The sequence below is a fragment of the Streptopelia decaocto genome, assembly GCF_964273445.1.
Source record: "Streptopelia decaocto genome assembly, chromosome: 16".
Lineage (NCBI taxonomy): Eukaryota > Metazoa > Chordata > Aves > Columbiformes > Columbidae > Streptopelia > Streptopelia decaocto.
In genome coordinates, this window is record NC_138671.1 from 7,858,687 (window position 1) to 7,871,725 (window position 13,039).

The 13,039-nt window shown below is 52.2% G+C and overlaps 1 protein-coding gene across 1 annotated transcript in view; it reads left to right on the forward strand.

Moving 5' to 3' along the window:
- The window catches only part of UBE2O (ubiquitin conjugating enzyme E2 O), a 60,516-nt gene extending 50,231 nt beyond the window's left edge, over positions 1 to 10,285 (forward strand). The window contains exons 14-18 of the mRNA XM_082066724.1: positions 1,664 to 2,321; positions 3,233 to 3,369; positions 3,895 to 4,098; positions 4,798 to 4,855; positions 6,454 to 10,285. Of these exons, the coding sequence (XP_081922850.1) occupies positions 1,664 to 2,321; positions 3,233 to 3,369; positions 3,895 to 4,098; positions 4,798 to 4,855; positions 6,454 to 7,217 (1,821 nt within the window). The 3' untranslated portion in view covers positions 7,218 to 10,285. The remainder of the gene's footprint in view (positions 1 to 1,663; positions 2,322 to 3,232; positions 3,370 to 3,894; positions 4,099 to 4,797; positions 4,856 to 6,453) is intronic.
- The last annotated feature ends 2,754 nt before the right edge of the window (positions 10,286 to 13,039 follow it).

Here is a 13,039-nt window from a genome sequence, read left to right on the forward strand (position 1 = left end):
GTTTCATCCCACATCTCTTCTTGTTGCCTCAAATTAAGGCAGACAGACCTGCTTCTGTAGGGTCCCATCTCTGTCACAGTGGCAGAGAACACCACTGCCTCCACTCCAGAGATGAATTTGCAAGTAGAAAGCACTCGATCAAGATTTCTTTTTTAAACCGAGCAGCTCTGCATTAATTACAGTAGAATAGTCAATGCCTGCACTATGGCAGTGGAGCAGAGCGTTACAAAGCAGGCTGCTGTCTCCCTTCCCTCTGTCACATGCGCTCGGATCACCGGCACAATCGGAGCTCTGATGTGTGCTCCACAAAGGGCTGTTCTCACGCTGCGATGCTGGGGCTCTGCAGCAGCTCCTGCTGTGTCACGCTGGTCCCTTCGATTCTGCTCATCTGCGTAATTATGGGAGTTGGGGAAACGCCAGGAGCGTGAATTATCAGTTGATAAAACCGTGATTTATCAATGCCTGTCCATGTGCCCAGGGACGAGCTGTCTGGGTGCTTTTTCTCAGATCTAAAAATAAAGATGGCATAATTGGCTAATTAACTTTCCGACTCGGATTGAGATTAGCTTCGAGGGCAGTGAGTTTTGATGGCTTTTCCTGCCTGCAGTCACTTGTGTTGAACCCAACTGACCCCTGCTGACTGCCTGACTCTGGGTGGCACAGGCCTGGCCAAACAGAGCTGGTTCAGTTCAAGGCTTTGACAAGATGACTGAGTGTCCGTGTGCTTTAGCCTCTGGGGTTGTATCTTGCAAGATTAAGAGGATTCTTGGGCTGTCATTCAAGTGTCAGAAGCCTGTGGATAGAATGCTCCATGTTTTAACTCCTGACACAGCCCTGTGAAGTTGTTCTTCCTCCTCTGCTTCTACGTTGGTGCTCTTAGCTGGAGTAGGTCTATAAGCCTCTGCAGGGAAACCTTGTGAGAGATGTAGTGTATGCAAAAGCGTGATTATAAGAGGTGAGGTTAGATGGAGTATGAATGGGTTTGCCTTCCAGTAGAGGGGAGGAGAACGTTTTATGTAAGACCTTATTCAGCAGCTTGGGTTAGGCTTCATTGTCCCAGCTGAATTTTAAGCAGTAATGACATCCAACAGCTAAAGCAGCGTAGCGGGGCTCTGAGGGCAAGTAGTGTGTGCCATAGGAGAAGAAAGCTGGTATGGGAATGTTTCCCTGGTTCCAGCATTGTCTCTGTGGAAGGATGGAGTGTGGAGGCAGCCAGACCAGGGCTCTGTGCCAGCACAGATGCTGGTGCAGAAGCCGGAGCAGAAATACTGACTCAACATGTGATACCCCATACCTTCTGAACTCGCTCTGCTTTCAGAAACCTTGGGGCATCCAGGTGGCTGTTTGGTGCCTGCGTGCTCTCCTTGGTGGCTGGATCCCAGCCACCCGGATTGCTGCAGCCCACCTGGAACTGGCCCTAGCTTTCCACAAATGCCCTGCTTTGAAAGGTGAGGATGGGGCTATGCTGATTCGTGATCTGTGCTCGTCATTGAGCACATCGTTTGGATCAAACACTTTGTATAGATGGAAGAAGTTGAAACAGCCCAACAAATTCTAGCTGGGAGCTCCCTTTTCACGGGGAGAACTGACTTGCCTGTGTTGGGGAGGAAAACCACTGTGTTTAAACCTAACTACTCTGGTGTCTTTTGTAACCCTCCTCTAGCACTTGTACAACATAGAGTCAGAAATTGAGGAGTCAGACTACGATTCTGTTGACGGCAGCACCAGCGGGGCATCCTCTGAGTGGGAGGATGAAAGCGACAGCTGGGAGACAGACAATGGCCTCATGGAAGACGACCACCCAAAAATTGAGGAGTTAGAGCCTGAGGAGCCGGCAGCAGAGGAGGTGAAAAAAGTGGAGGAACAAGTACAGGGAGCTGTGGCTATGGCAGTTGCGGATCTTGCTGCAGAGAAAGCTGGCAAGGACGGAGCCCCAAAGAGCTTCCGGGAACTAAAGGAGGCCATCAAGATCTTGGAAAGCCTGAAAAACATGACTGTGGAGCAGCTGCTGACTGGCTCTCCCACCTCCCCAACTGTGGAGCTGGAAAAACCCACTCGGGAGAAGAAATTCTTGGACGATATTAAAAAACTGCAGGAAAATCTAAAGAAGACTTTGGATAATGTGGCTATTGCAGAGGAGGAAAAGATGGAAGCCATGGTGGAGACAGAGAAGAAAGAAGAAAAAGCAGAAGCGCAGACACCCGTGAGGTCGGAGTGGCCCAGTGAGACACCAGTGCTCTGCCAGCAGAGTGGAGGCAAACCTGGTGTCACCTTCACCAGCGCCAAGGGAGAAGTCTTCTCTGTGTTGGAGTACGCTCCAGGTGAGTGTGCCAGGTCAGGCCAGTGTGGGGTACTCTGCCATTCATTGCTGTCCTGCTGTGTTTCTCTTTCTCCAAAACATTTGCTTTTAGGCCTTTTAGACTGAGTTTCTTATCTTCTTCCTAGTCCTTTTCACAGCTCATTAACTGGGAAGGAAAAATTAAGTTCTGTAGCACAATCTGTTCTGGGACTTAAATGTGGCTTTTAGATGGCATCTGTAGGCACTACCATAATTTCTCAAGCCACAGAAGTAGACTTCCCATTTGTCCATGTTGGAAATAACTTTGGAGGCCTGTGGACATCGGTTGATATCCATTGCGGATGCTTTCTAGAAAGCTGCAGGGTTTCTTCAGGCTTTTTTGCAGGGATGGATTGGTTGAGAAGCAGAGCAGGAACAGCTGGTGTTCTTGTGCTGGGTGTCCTTGGTGGGTGAGTGTCCTTGTTCACTTGCGCCAATGTTAATGAGCCAAAAATAACAGAGAGCATCTGCTTGTGTGGTGACAGCAGAGCCCAAGGTGCTCGGTGAGCCAGGTAGCTGGGCCAGATCTGAGAAGATGGCCCAACTATTTTAAACCTGCAGATGTACATAAATAAAGATGGGGAGCTATGCTTAGGCTTTGCATAGAAAGAGTCTGTGCAATGTGGTGTTGTCCTGGCTGTGGGACAGGGCTCCTTGTGGGGCATGGGGACAGTGTTGTGTGAGAACAGGAGAACAGGAGATGCAGGTTGTGGCTGCTGTGCAGTGTGGGAAAAATCAAATAATCTCTAGGCTGCCTCCTGGCTCAGCACCAAAGCAAGTCAGCTCTTCTCTTCCAAATTATAGGTTTAACACACAGATAAATTTGCCTTCCCAAGGAACCTGTGGGAGTTCCCAAAGGCTGACATTAATCCCATTCTCCTTCCTGCCCCACAGACAGCCATGCCTTCAAGAAAATGGAGTTCCAGCCCCCAGAAGCGAAGAAGTTCTTTAGCACTGTGCGGAAAGAGATGGCTCTCCTGGCCACCTCCTTGCCCGATGGCATCATGGTTAAAACCTTCGAGGATCGAATGGCAAGTGTCGCTCTCAGACGCCTGTGTGGTAGTGCTGGGCTCAGCATCCAGATTGCTTGTTTTGGAATTCCCTACTTAGCCTTAATCCTTTGCATTAGAGCCGTGGGAATGCGTGCGGAATGTGAAATATGGCTGTAATTACCGTAAACGGCTGGTTTCGCATTCCCCAAGCCACAGTGACAAACAATGGTGAGCTCCTCATTGCGGAAAGCCTATTTCGGGTGCTTTGCTCGCCGTGCTGCCTGTCCCACCGAGCAGGAAAGGCAGACAGCCTGCAAGGGGTTGGTGTAAGCAGAGAGCGGCTTGGGGGGATTGCTGGCTCTCTGCTGCAGCCCTCCTTCAGCCTGTGGAATCAAAGAATGGAAGGCTTGAAATGCCACCAGGCCACAGAAAAAGTGCAACTTCTTGCTTGAACTCTTGCAAGGGCTGAGTTAATCGCATCCCCTCTCTCCCTCTATGTAAATACAACCCTGCCAAGGTAAGAGGACATTTCACAGTCCTGGCTTCTGTTGCCTCTCTCCACAGGACCTCTTCTCAGCACTTATAAAAGGCCCCACACGCACGCCCTATGAAGATGGCCTCTTCCTCTTCGATATCCAGCTTCCCAACATCTACCCCGCTGTCCCACCTCTCTTCCGCTACCTCTCCCAGTGCAGCGGGAGACTGAATCCCAACCTGTACGACAATGGCAAAGTGTGTGTCAGCCTCCTGGGGACATGGATAGGCAAGGTAACGCTTCATTCCCTTGTCTATGGGGAGCGGTGGTTGTGCCAGGCTGGTTTTGGAACAAGCCACTTTCTACCAGGCCAAGAGGCCTGGGTGGCTTCTGGTCTCAGGTGGTGATTGAGCTGGTGGTAGCTCTGGGTTTGGGCTTTGGTTTGGATGTCTGGCACAGGTAACGGGTGCAGTTTGGCTTCTTCTGGGACTGTATTTGGCTCTTGTCTGTCCTTCCTTGACAAGAAGCCTCTGGTCAGACCAAGCCAGGCTGTGTCTTGGTTGAACAGAGCAGAGATGCCAACACCAGCATGGGTTTTCTCCTGTGGTTTGGGTCCCTGTCTCCACACTACAGCCAAATCATGTAGTGTGGCACAAAGTTCAACTGGAGACTTTAAACGAAACAGAGCCAGGGAAATGCTGTGTTTGGGCAGCTGGGGAGGGGCTGGAACTGGTGTCTGGTGTGTGGGGTTACAGCGTTCCAGGCAGAACTGGCCTGATGGGGTGCGGTGCTGCCAAAAAGTGATGGGGAGATGGATTGGTACAATGGACACTAGCACATCATGTGCTTGTTGAGTCAGTCCCTTGCTCCTGGTGCGAGCCACAGTGACAGGAATGCAGAAAAGCTGGGGCCTCACTTCATCTAACAGTTACCACAGAGCAATTTGTTTGTGCTTCAACCCTTTAACTAACATGTTTGCATGTGCATTTCAGGGGACAGAAAGGTGGACCAGTAAATCCAGCCTCCTGCAAGTACTCATCTCCATCCAAGGTAAATGCTCCTGCAGAGCCTGTGGGACAGGAAAAGGCAGGTGGAGGATGAGATGCAGGCTTATGAGTGGGGACACAATTGGGATCTGCCACCCCAGTGGGTTAGTGCTGCCTTTTGCTGTCACCTTGCTGGACAAAGCCGTGTCCTTATCTCTCCAGCTCTTCAGTTGGAGCAGGTGCAAGATTTTCTCATGCCCTGATTTTTGGCTGCATCCCAGGTCTCTGACACAATGCTTTCCCCCTTCTCACTGTGGCAGCGAAGCACAGAGCTGTTTTACTTGTTATTCTGAGCTGACAAAGGTGAACCACTGTGTCCTGAGCCAGTTACTGAAGGCACCTGAAGTTGCTGAACCAGGCTTCAGTCGCAGGACTGCTTTTTATCCTCGCTGAGTCACCCGCCCATCCTACACTGGGCATGTTTTTGTACATGATGGTGTTTATGCTCCTTCTGAAGCAGAGAATAATCAGGGGTGTGTCTAGACCAGCCACAGGGCTTCCTGCCATAGGGCTTCCCCTGCCATATCTAGTTTGAGCACAGACTAAATCAAATCTCTTCCTCAAGGCCAACTTTCTATGCAGGGAGCCCAGACATGTGACTTGCGAAACCTTTGACACAGAGCAAAGGCTCCTGCCTTTGTCAGCAGGCGACTCCTGCTTCTCTCAACCCACAGTCCACCCGTATCCTCCAGTGAGGGAGTAACAGGACAAGAAAAGCCTTTTCTGATTTACAAAGCTGAGGATCCAAATTTAGAAAATGAAATACTAAATGTTTTACTGGAACAACATGGTGCTACTGAAAAATCTGCTTTTCCCTCTCCTCCTGCCTGGGCTTTGAGGGACTCATGATCTCACCTCCAGCAGCTCTAATGCAGTTGGTGGCAGGCTGCCAGCAGCCTGGCAGCGCTGGTGCCGCCACCACATACGTGTAATTACATTAGACCAGGGGCACGCAGGAGAAAGCTCGGCATGGGTGACTTGTCACAGCATTCACTGTCTCAGAAATGCACTGTCTGATGGGACTGTGCTGGGTAGGACAGGACCCAGCCAGCTCAGAGCCTGTTAATGAAGATTGGCCTTTGTCCTGAGTAAGAGGAGGAGAAAAAAAAGCTTTGGGTGTGTTTGCATTTGTGGTTTTTTTGTTAGGAGGGGAGGGAAGGGAGAGGAGCTGCGAAACTCTTCCCCTCCTGCTCTTTTGACCTCCTCTGCTGTGTTTGCCCTCTGTATCACGCTGCTCAAGACTATTCTTGCCAGCGAAGGATCTTGAATGCCGCTCTTGGGTGCGTCCGAGATCCCTGCGCCCTAGCAGAAGGCCACAGACCCATTCACACGGCTGCTCCCCATGCAATACCCGTCCAGTGAGTCTGGCTGGTTCCTGGTTGTCCAGCCTGGCCTCTGCTCAAAGCCAAAGCATGGCTTCCCTGCAGTGCCTTCTCCTGCTTGCTATCCATGGGTGAAGGTGTGATGGCTCAGCAGGGAGGTGCTGTGACCCTCAAATCTCAACCACCTTGGCAGACATCAGGGCCCAGCCATGTCTGCCTCGGGTGGCAATTCACAGTAAAGTTTCTCCCTTAACGCCTTGGTCTCCCCTTCTCTTGGCAGGTCTCATCCTAGTGAACGAGCCCTACTACAACGAGGCGGGCTTTGACAGCGACCGGGGGCTCCAGGAGGGCTACGAGAACAGTCGCTGCTACAACGAGATGACACTGATCCGCGTGGTTCAGTCCATGATGCAGCTGCTCCGCAGGCCTGTCGAAGTCTTTGAGCACGAAATCCGTGAGCATTTTCGCTGCAACGGCTGGCGCCTGGTGTCACGCATCGAGTCCTGGCTGGAGACAAACGAGCTGGTAGAGCGGAGCCACGAACAGGCCAACGGGGCGGATTCCGCCTCCCTCCTGTCTGCCTGCGGCACCCTGGCCGAGAGCCCCGGAGACAATGCGGGATCGCTGGGGGAGGACGGCAGCAGCCTGGAGCAGGGGGCAGCCGCCGAGCTTTCCGACTCAGCGCTGGACGGGAAGGAGGAGCTGGACGAGTCGGAGTTCACAACCTCGATGCCCAGCGCTGGTGATCTCCAACAGTACTCAGACTCGGAGAGCACAGGCCAAGCCAGGGGGGTAGACCTGGCCAGAGACCGAACGGACGAGGGGAAGGCTGCCCAGGACTCTGCCTCGCAGCCTAGTGTGAAACCAAAGAAACGGAGAAAGAGCTACAGGAGTTTCCTTCCAGAGAAGAGTGGTTACCCTGATATTGGGTTCCCCCTCTTCCCTTTGTCCAAGGGGTTCATTAAAAGCATCCGCGGTGTCTTGCAGCAGTACCGGGCTGCCTTAGCAGGAGCCAACATCCCAGAGTGGACAGAAGACAAATAAACCATCAGGTTAGGGACAGGCAGGTGCAGAGGAGAAAGGAAAGCAGCAGAAAATAAATCAGCAACCACTGTTACCAGTAAACTGACTTCTCCTTCCAGCTTTTCTTCCTCAGCGTGGTTTGTTCCAAAGAAGATGATAGGCCTGATTGCTCCTCTGAGGAAAGGTTGTCTAAGCATGAATAACTCTTTGCCCCCAGCCCTTCTTCCTCTCCCCTGTCCCATGTACATGCTCCTCTTGCGAGTTTGACCCTGCAATGGTAAGATTTGAGACCTGCACAGAAGCAGTCTTGCAGCCACGTTCCCTCTGCACTTTCATCTTGGGGCACCTTTCCACACAAGGACTCTTCCCAACCCAGCAGTTGGTTCTGGTGGGGTTCAAGCCAGGAGAAGCGATTGCTGTAGTTCTGGAAGTGAAGGGCAGTGCCCTCCCCGTCTTTCATTTTTCTCTGCATTACCATGGGTTTTATGAAGTCTGCCCCAGCTTATACGTACTTAGACATTGGATTGTGTTTGCATTGAAGCTGACGACACCATACGGAGTTGCTCTGGTCTTGGTTGTTCACGGGCAGCTACAAAGTTCTTCCAGTCAGGACTTGGTAGGCAGAACCAGAGCTCTGCACTAGCGCTTGGTCTGGCCTGGTCGTGCTGTGGGCTTTCCATCCACTTCTGCAACTTCTAGTCAGTTTTCTGGAAGCAATTCTAGCCATCCACACTTCTTTTTCTCCAGAGTAAGGCAAACTTCCCTTTCCCTACCATGCATGCCTGTCTTCTAGAAACACCCAGGATGCAGGATTCTGCCCGTGTGACTTGCTGAGGTATCCGCATCTTTCATTCCAGCCTTCCTGGCTGTCTCGCAGCACTACACCCACCCCGGACCTCGTACTCACCTGGCCGGGCAGCACCGGGTGATCTTGGGGCATATTGTGGATCCACCAGCTAGGCTGGCTGGGGAACCTGGCACGGCACTTCTCCATCATTCAGTGGTAGGTGGGTATTTCTGAGCTGTTTCAGCCAGGCTTACCCAAGGGAACGGAGCTGTTGTGTCATGACGAGGTTCTGTTGTAGCAGCAGCGGTTTGTGACCGTTCCTGTGCTGTTCCTCAGTGCATCAGCCCCTGGTGCAAACTGTTATCAATCCCTTCCCTTGCCAGCTGTTTCCTGTGGTGACCTGGGTCCCCTGTGGGCACAGCACATACTGTCCCTAATCCCAACCGTGCTGGGAAACGGCTGGTGAGATCAGCCCAAGCTTCAGCAGCAGAGCTGCCTGAGCTGGTGACCGTGAGCACTTTGAAGCCGGGACTTGCCAGAGTCTCCTGGTCAAGACACCTTCCCGAAGCCTCTTTTTCTGTCTGCACGCACTTAATTTCACTTCTGGAGCTGGGAGGTCACCCTCCAGCACTATTGCATTTGCCCAGTGTTTAGGCATTAGAGAAGCACCCGTTTGGCATCTGTGTGGAACACAGTCTGTCAGGGAGAGTGTTGGTCCTTCCAGGCTTCCCAGGACAGAGTCAGGCTGAGCACTTGGCTCTGCCAGAACTGAGGGTGAAGACAAAACTCTCTGCTGCTCTTGCTCAGTAGGGCTGTGTCCCTTCCCCACACCCAGGCCAGCATCTTCTCATTTTGAAACAGAACAGCAGGTGAATCTCAGCACGTTTGCACAGCGCTTTCTGCTCTTTGAAACACCAAGATCTGTCCCCCTGGCCCAAATTCCCCCACCTGGCTCCCTGCACCTCATGCTCCAAGCCAGGGGACTGGCTGCACAAAGCCCTTCTTGTGTCACCATCCGCTGTCGGGATTTTGGAAGGTGCTCTGGAGGTAGCAGGACTTGGCTGTGAGCAGAGAGCTGGGTCTGCAGAGCTCCCCAAGCTCCGCTCTGCGGGTGCATCCCCTGCGCAGCAGCTCTGGCAGACCCTGGGGGTGCAGAGAGATGCTTTGAGCTGCCCATGGAACTCCCAGACACGTTCTGCCTGTGACTGGTGCTACATGAATGAATCCCTTTGAGCGAGGAGCGGGGGCGTCTCCAAAATATCAAGGGTCGGTTGGGGCAGAGGGGTGAGGCTGCAGCTCGGGGCAGGGGAAGGGCAGGCGCAGAGGCTTGTTGCACAGATGATTAAACCTCTTACTCACCACAAAAAATTGCAGTTGGTGACGTATGGATACAAACGTCTCTGTCCCTGTGCAGGGCTGTGGCTGTCCTTAGTCTGGACATCCAGGGAGGGAGAAAAACCCTTCAGGGCCGAGCTTGGCTTGGGGTGGAGGAACAGAAGAGCTCTGGGGGTCCCAGCTTTGTCCCCCTGTGTTCTCTGCAGCTCTCCTCCCATAGGAAGGTGGTCACTGGGGGCTGGTCATCCAGTCCTCCCCTTCGCCCAAGAAGTGTCTTTGTTCTTCTGATCCTCATCAAGAGCTTTTGCACAGGTTCCCGGGGCTCCCTGTCTACCCAGGAGGTGTGAATGCCTTGTGGGAGGGGACGCTGCCCCGCATCGCTCGCTCTCTGTAGCCGGCTGCCCCAAACCCAAGCGTGCACAGAGGTTTACAGATTTTTTTTCTAAAGCTTTTGATAATGTGAAGCTCCTGGGTGATGAGGTTGGTGGTGAGCACACTGCAGCTATGTAATTTTTTTGTGTATGTATGTAATATTTAAGGGTAACAATTTAAAAGGCTAAAACCTTTAAAAAAAAAAAGTTAAAAACACACAAAAAAAGCCAAAGCATGATGCATATTGTTAGCCTTAAAACTGGCTACATGACTGTGTGATGTACAAATGAGAGCAGCCTGTAACTGTTTTAAGTGCTGGGGTTGGGGAAGAAGCATTACAAAATCAGTTTGTAGCCTTGATTCTGTACAGTATTTAATGAAGAAAAAAACAGACCTGACTATTGAGGCCATGCTTAGAGGTGTGTCGTTCACGTGCAGATGTGGATGCTTGGTTGCTTATGATATATGTATAAAGTGCTGTGTGACCATTAAAACTTTTTTTACCTGCAGAATTTTTTTTTTTTGTTGGTTTGGCTAACCAAGGTGTAATAAAGGAGGGAAGATGACTTGCCATTAAATTTTGCCTCTGTGAGTAGTCCTGACTCCTGCCTCTTTCTTTCCCCCCGCAGCCACACTTTTGGCATCGCCCCCGGCTGGACGGGGTCCCGCTGGCTGCGGTCGATGGCACAGAGGGGACAGCGAGTCTGGGGGAGCTGAGCAGATCTGCCCCAGGGCTCCGGAGAAAGCAGCTCCCCAAGCCCCTGATTCACAGGGCATCTGTCAGGCTGTGTTTCCATTATTCTCCGCTCTTTGCTGGCACGGGGTGCTCGCAGGCTGCCAGCGTGTGCCGCCGCACAGCTGGGGGCTCCGCTGCCGCGCTGCTGTGACTGAAAGTGAGTTAATTTTCTCCATGTAGTTCAAAGCCTTTTTTTTTCCCGTAGCTGGCACGACCGGTGTTTGGATTTAGTTTGAGAACAAGAAGATAACACCCCGGGACAGAGTTAATGTTTTTTAGTTGTTGTTTGGGAGCCAAGGTCTGTGAGGTCTGCCCACAGGTGTGGGGCAGCTGGGAAGGGGGCGTGGATGGGACAGACCTTGTGGGCATCCAGGCTGGTCAATAAGAACATTCCATGCCCTTGGTCTCGTGCTTCCTGTAGGAAACAATTACCTTGCAAATACAATAGGCCCAGGCAGGATCTCTCAGCAAAGCATATTCTAATAATGATTTTGCAAGATCGAGTGTTCTGCCTAAAGTTAGGCACACGTAATAGGGCAAAAAGCTCCTGCTTATATTCCCCCCAGATTCTGGTCGCGATTTCCCTCCCCTATTCCGTATTGCTTGTGTTTGTCAGGGTTTACAGACTACCTGATGCCTACCTCAGTTTACATGTTTCATTCCTCTAATCTGAACAATACCCTTCCCCTTATCAATCAATTTAAAATACAGGTTCCTGGCTCTTTGGCTACCCTTCCCCCTAGATTAACTTGTTAATACAGGTATCAGTTTGCGTTCCGGGATTAGTTAGAACAGACTTTGTTTTACATTAAGGATTCATAGTCTGATGTGTCTCAGTCCTTCCCCCCTGCCCTGCTGGGGTCAGGCACCAGCTCCTTAGTTTTGTAAAAACAACATTCCTTTGTTAAACGTTCCTTACCCTTCCTATTTAAGAGTTGGATTTTTCTGGCTGGGGAGGGGGAGACTGGCAGTGGAATTCCATTGGGGAGTTTTCTTTTGGGCTTTTGTCACCCTGCTGCTCTGCAGAGGCCTCTGGGCCTTTCTGCTTGTTTCTCTTTTCTCTCTGGGATTGTCTGTTTGGGACCAGGTGCTGTTCCCTGGGACCGGCTGCTTTGTGCGGGCAAAGTTTGTGAGGAATTGGACCATCTTCTATTTTATATTGTTTTCCATTGTATATATATTAGCACTAGTAGTGGTATATTAGTGTTATTTTATTAAACTGTGTTTATCTCTGTCCATGAGTTTCTCCCCTTTTGCTTCTCTCCCGTTTGGTGCCGGGGGGCAGTGAATGAGCAGCTGTTATATTGCCAGCTCGGGTCGAACCACAACAGCTGGCTGCTGCCCCACAGACAGGGTCAGGCCCGGGCTGACACAAATCCTCAGCACAAGGTCAGCTTGCAGCTTTGCGGGGCTTCAAAACAACAAGGGGTGGCGGTTTTAAACCAAAGGAGGGGAGATTCAGGCTGGAAGAAATTGTTGGCCCTGAGGGTGGTGAGAGCCTGGCCCAGGTTGCCCAGAGAGGTGGTGGCTGAACCATCCCTGGAGACATCCCAGGCCAGGCTGGACGGGGCTCTGAGCAACCTGAGCTGGTGAAGATGTCCCTGCTCATGGCAGGGGGGGCACTGGGGGAGCTGGGACGGTCCCTTCAACCCAAATCATTCTGTGACTCTATGCAACCATCCCCCAGAGAGGCCCAGGGCTGGCTCCACGGAGCCTTTCAGGTGCTGTGAACCCCAGCGGCTCCGCTCCAGTGACCCGTCTCCTTTGGCAGCCGCAGCCAAGAGCTCCAAGCACATCCCCTGCCCTGGGCTCCCCCGCAGCCTCCCCCGGCTGTTTGACATGATCAGAGGGTTCAGCAAACCATCGCTGAGCCTGTTTTTACACCTGGCCCCATGCCATGGGGGAAATAACTTTATTTTGGGCGGGGGTTCCCAGCCCCTGCCCGCCTGGCTGGCCTGGGAACCCGAGCTCAGCTCTGCGAGTGAGTGGGGCTGGGGGGGGAGGAACAATCGTGCTCTTCTTCCCCAGCTCTGCAATCCTAATTGCATAGTTTGCAGATGAATAAATGCAAACAACCCCCACTGTTTGCTCTTCTACTTTGTACTTAAGCACTGTAAATGAGGTTTAATTACTGCAATTTTATACCGAACAGGCTGAGTAATCCTGCCCCCCAGGCAAGCCCCCTGGGCAGGAACCTGTTGCAGGGCTCCAGCTGGCCTGGCTGCCCAGGAAAGGGGAGGCCTGAGCTCCTCATAGGGCCCCCGCAGAAAACCAAACCCTTCAGATCCAACACCCCCCTCCTTGAGCCTCCTCCCTGACCCCTTCCCTACCCTGGAGCCTTTCCCAAGATGTCCCAGATCAATGCTGTGGTGCTGAGCTGCCAGGATTCAATCAACCCCAGTGTGAGGCTGTGCAAGAAGGCACCAGCACACCCCAAAAAATTAGGGTGGGTGGCAATACTGCCCTATATCCTGCCTCTGAGGCACCTGCCCTGCCAGCATCTCCTGTGGCCATCGCTCCATGCTGATCCTGCCCCCAGGTGATGGTGGTCCAGGGTGACAGCACCACAGCAGCCAGGAGCTCAGATTGAAAACCCAGGGAGGACTCTTTTTG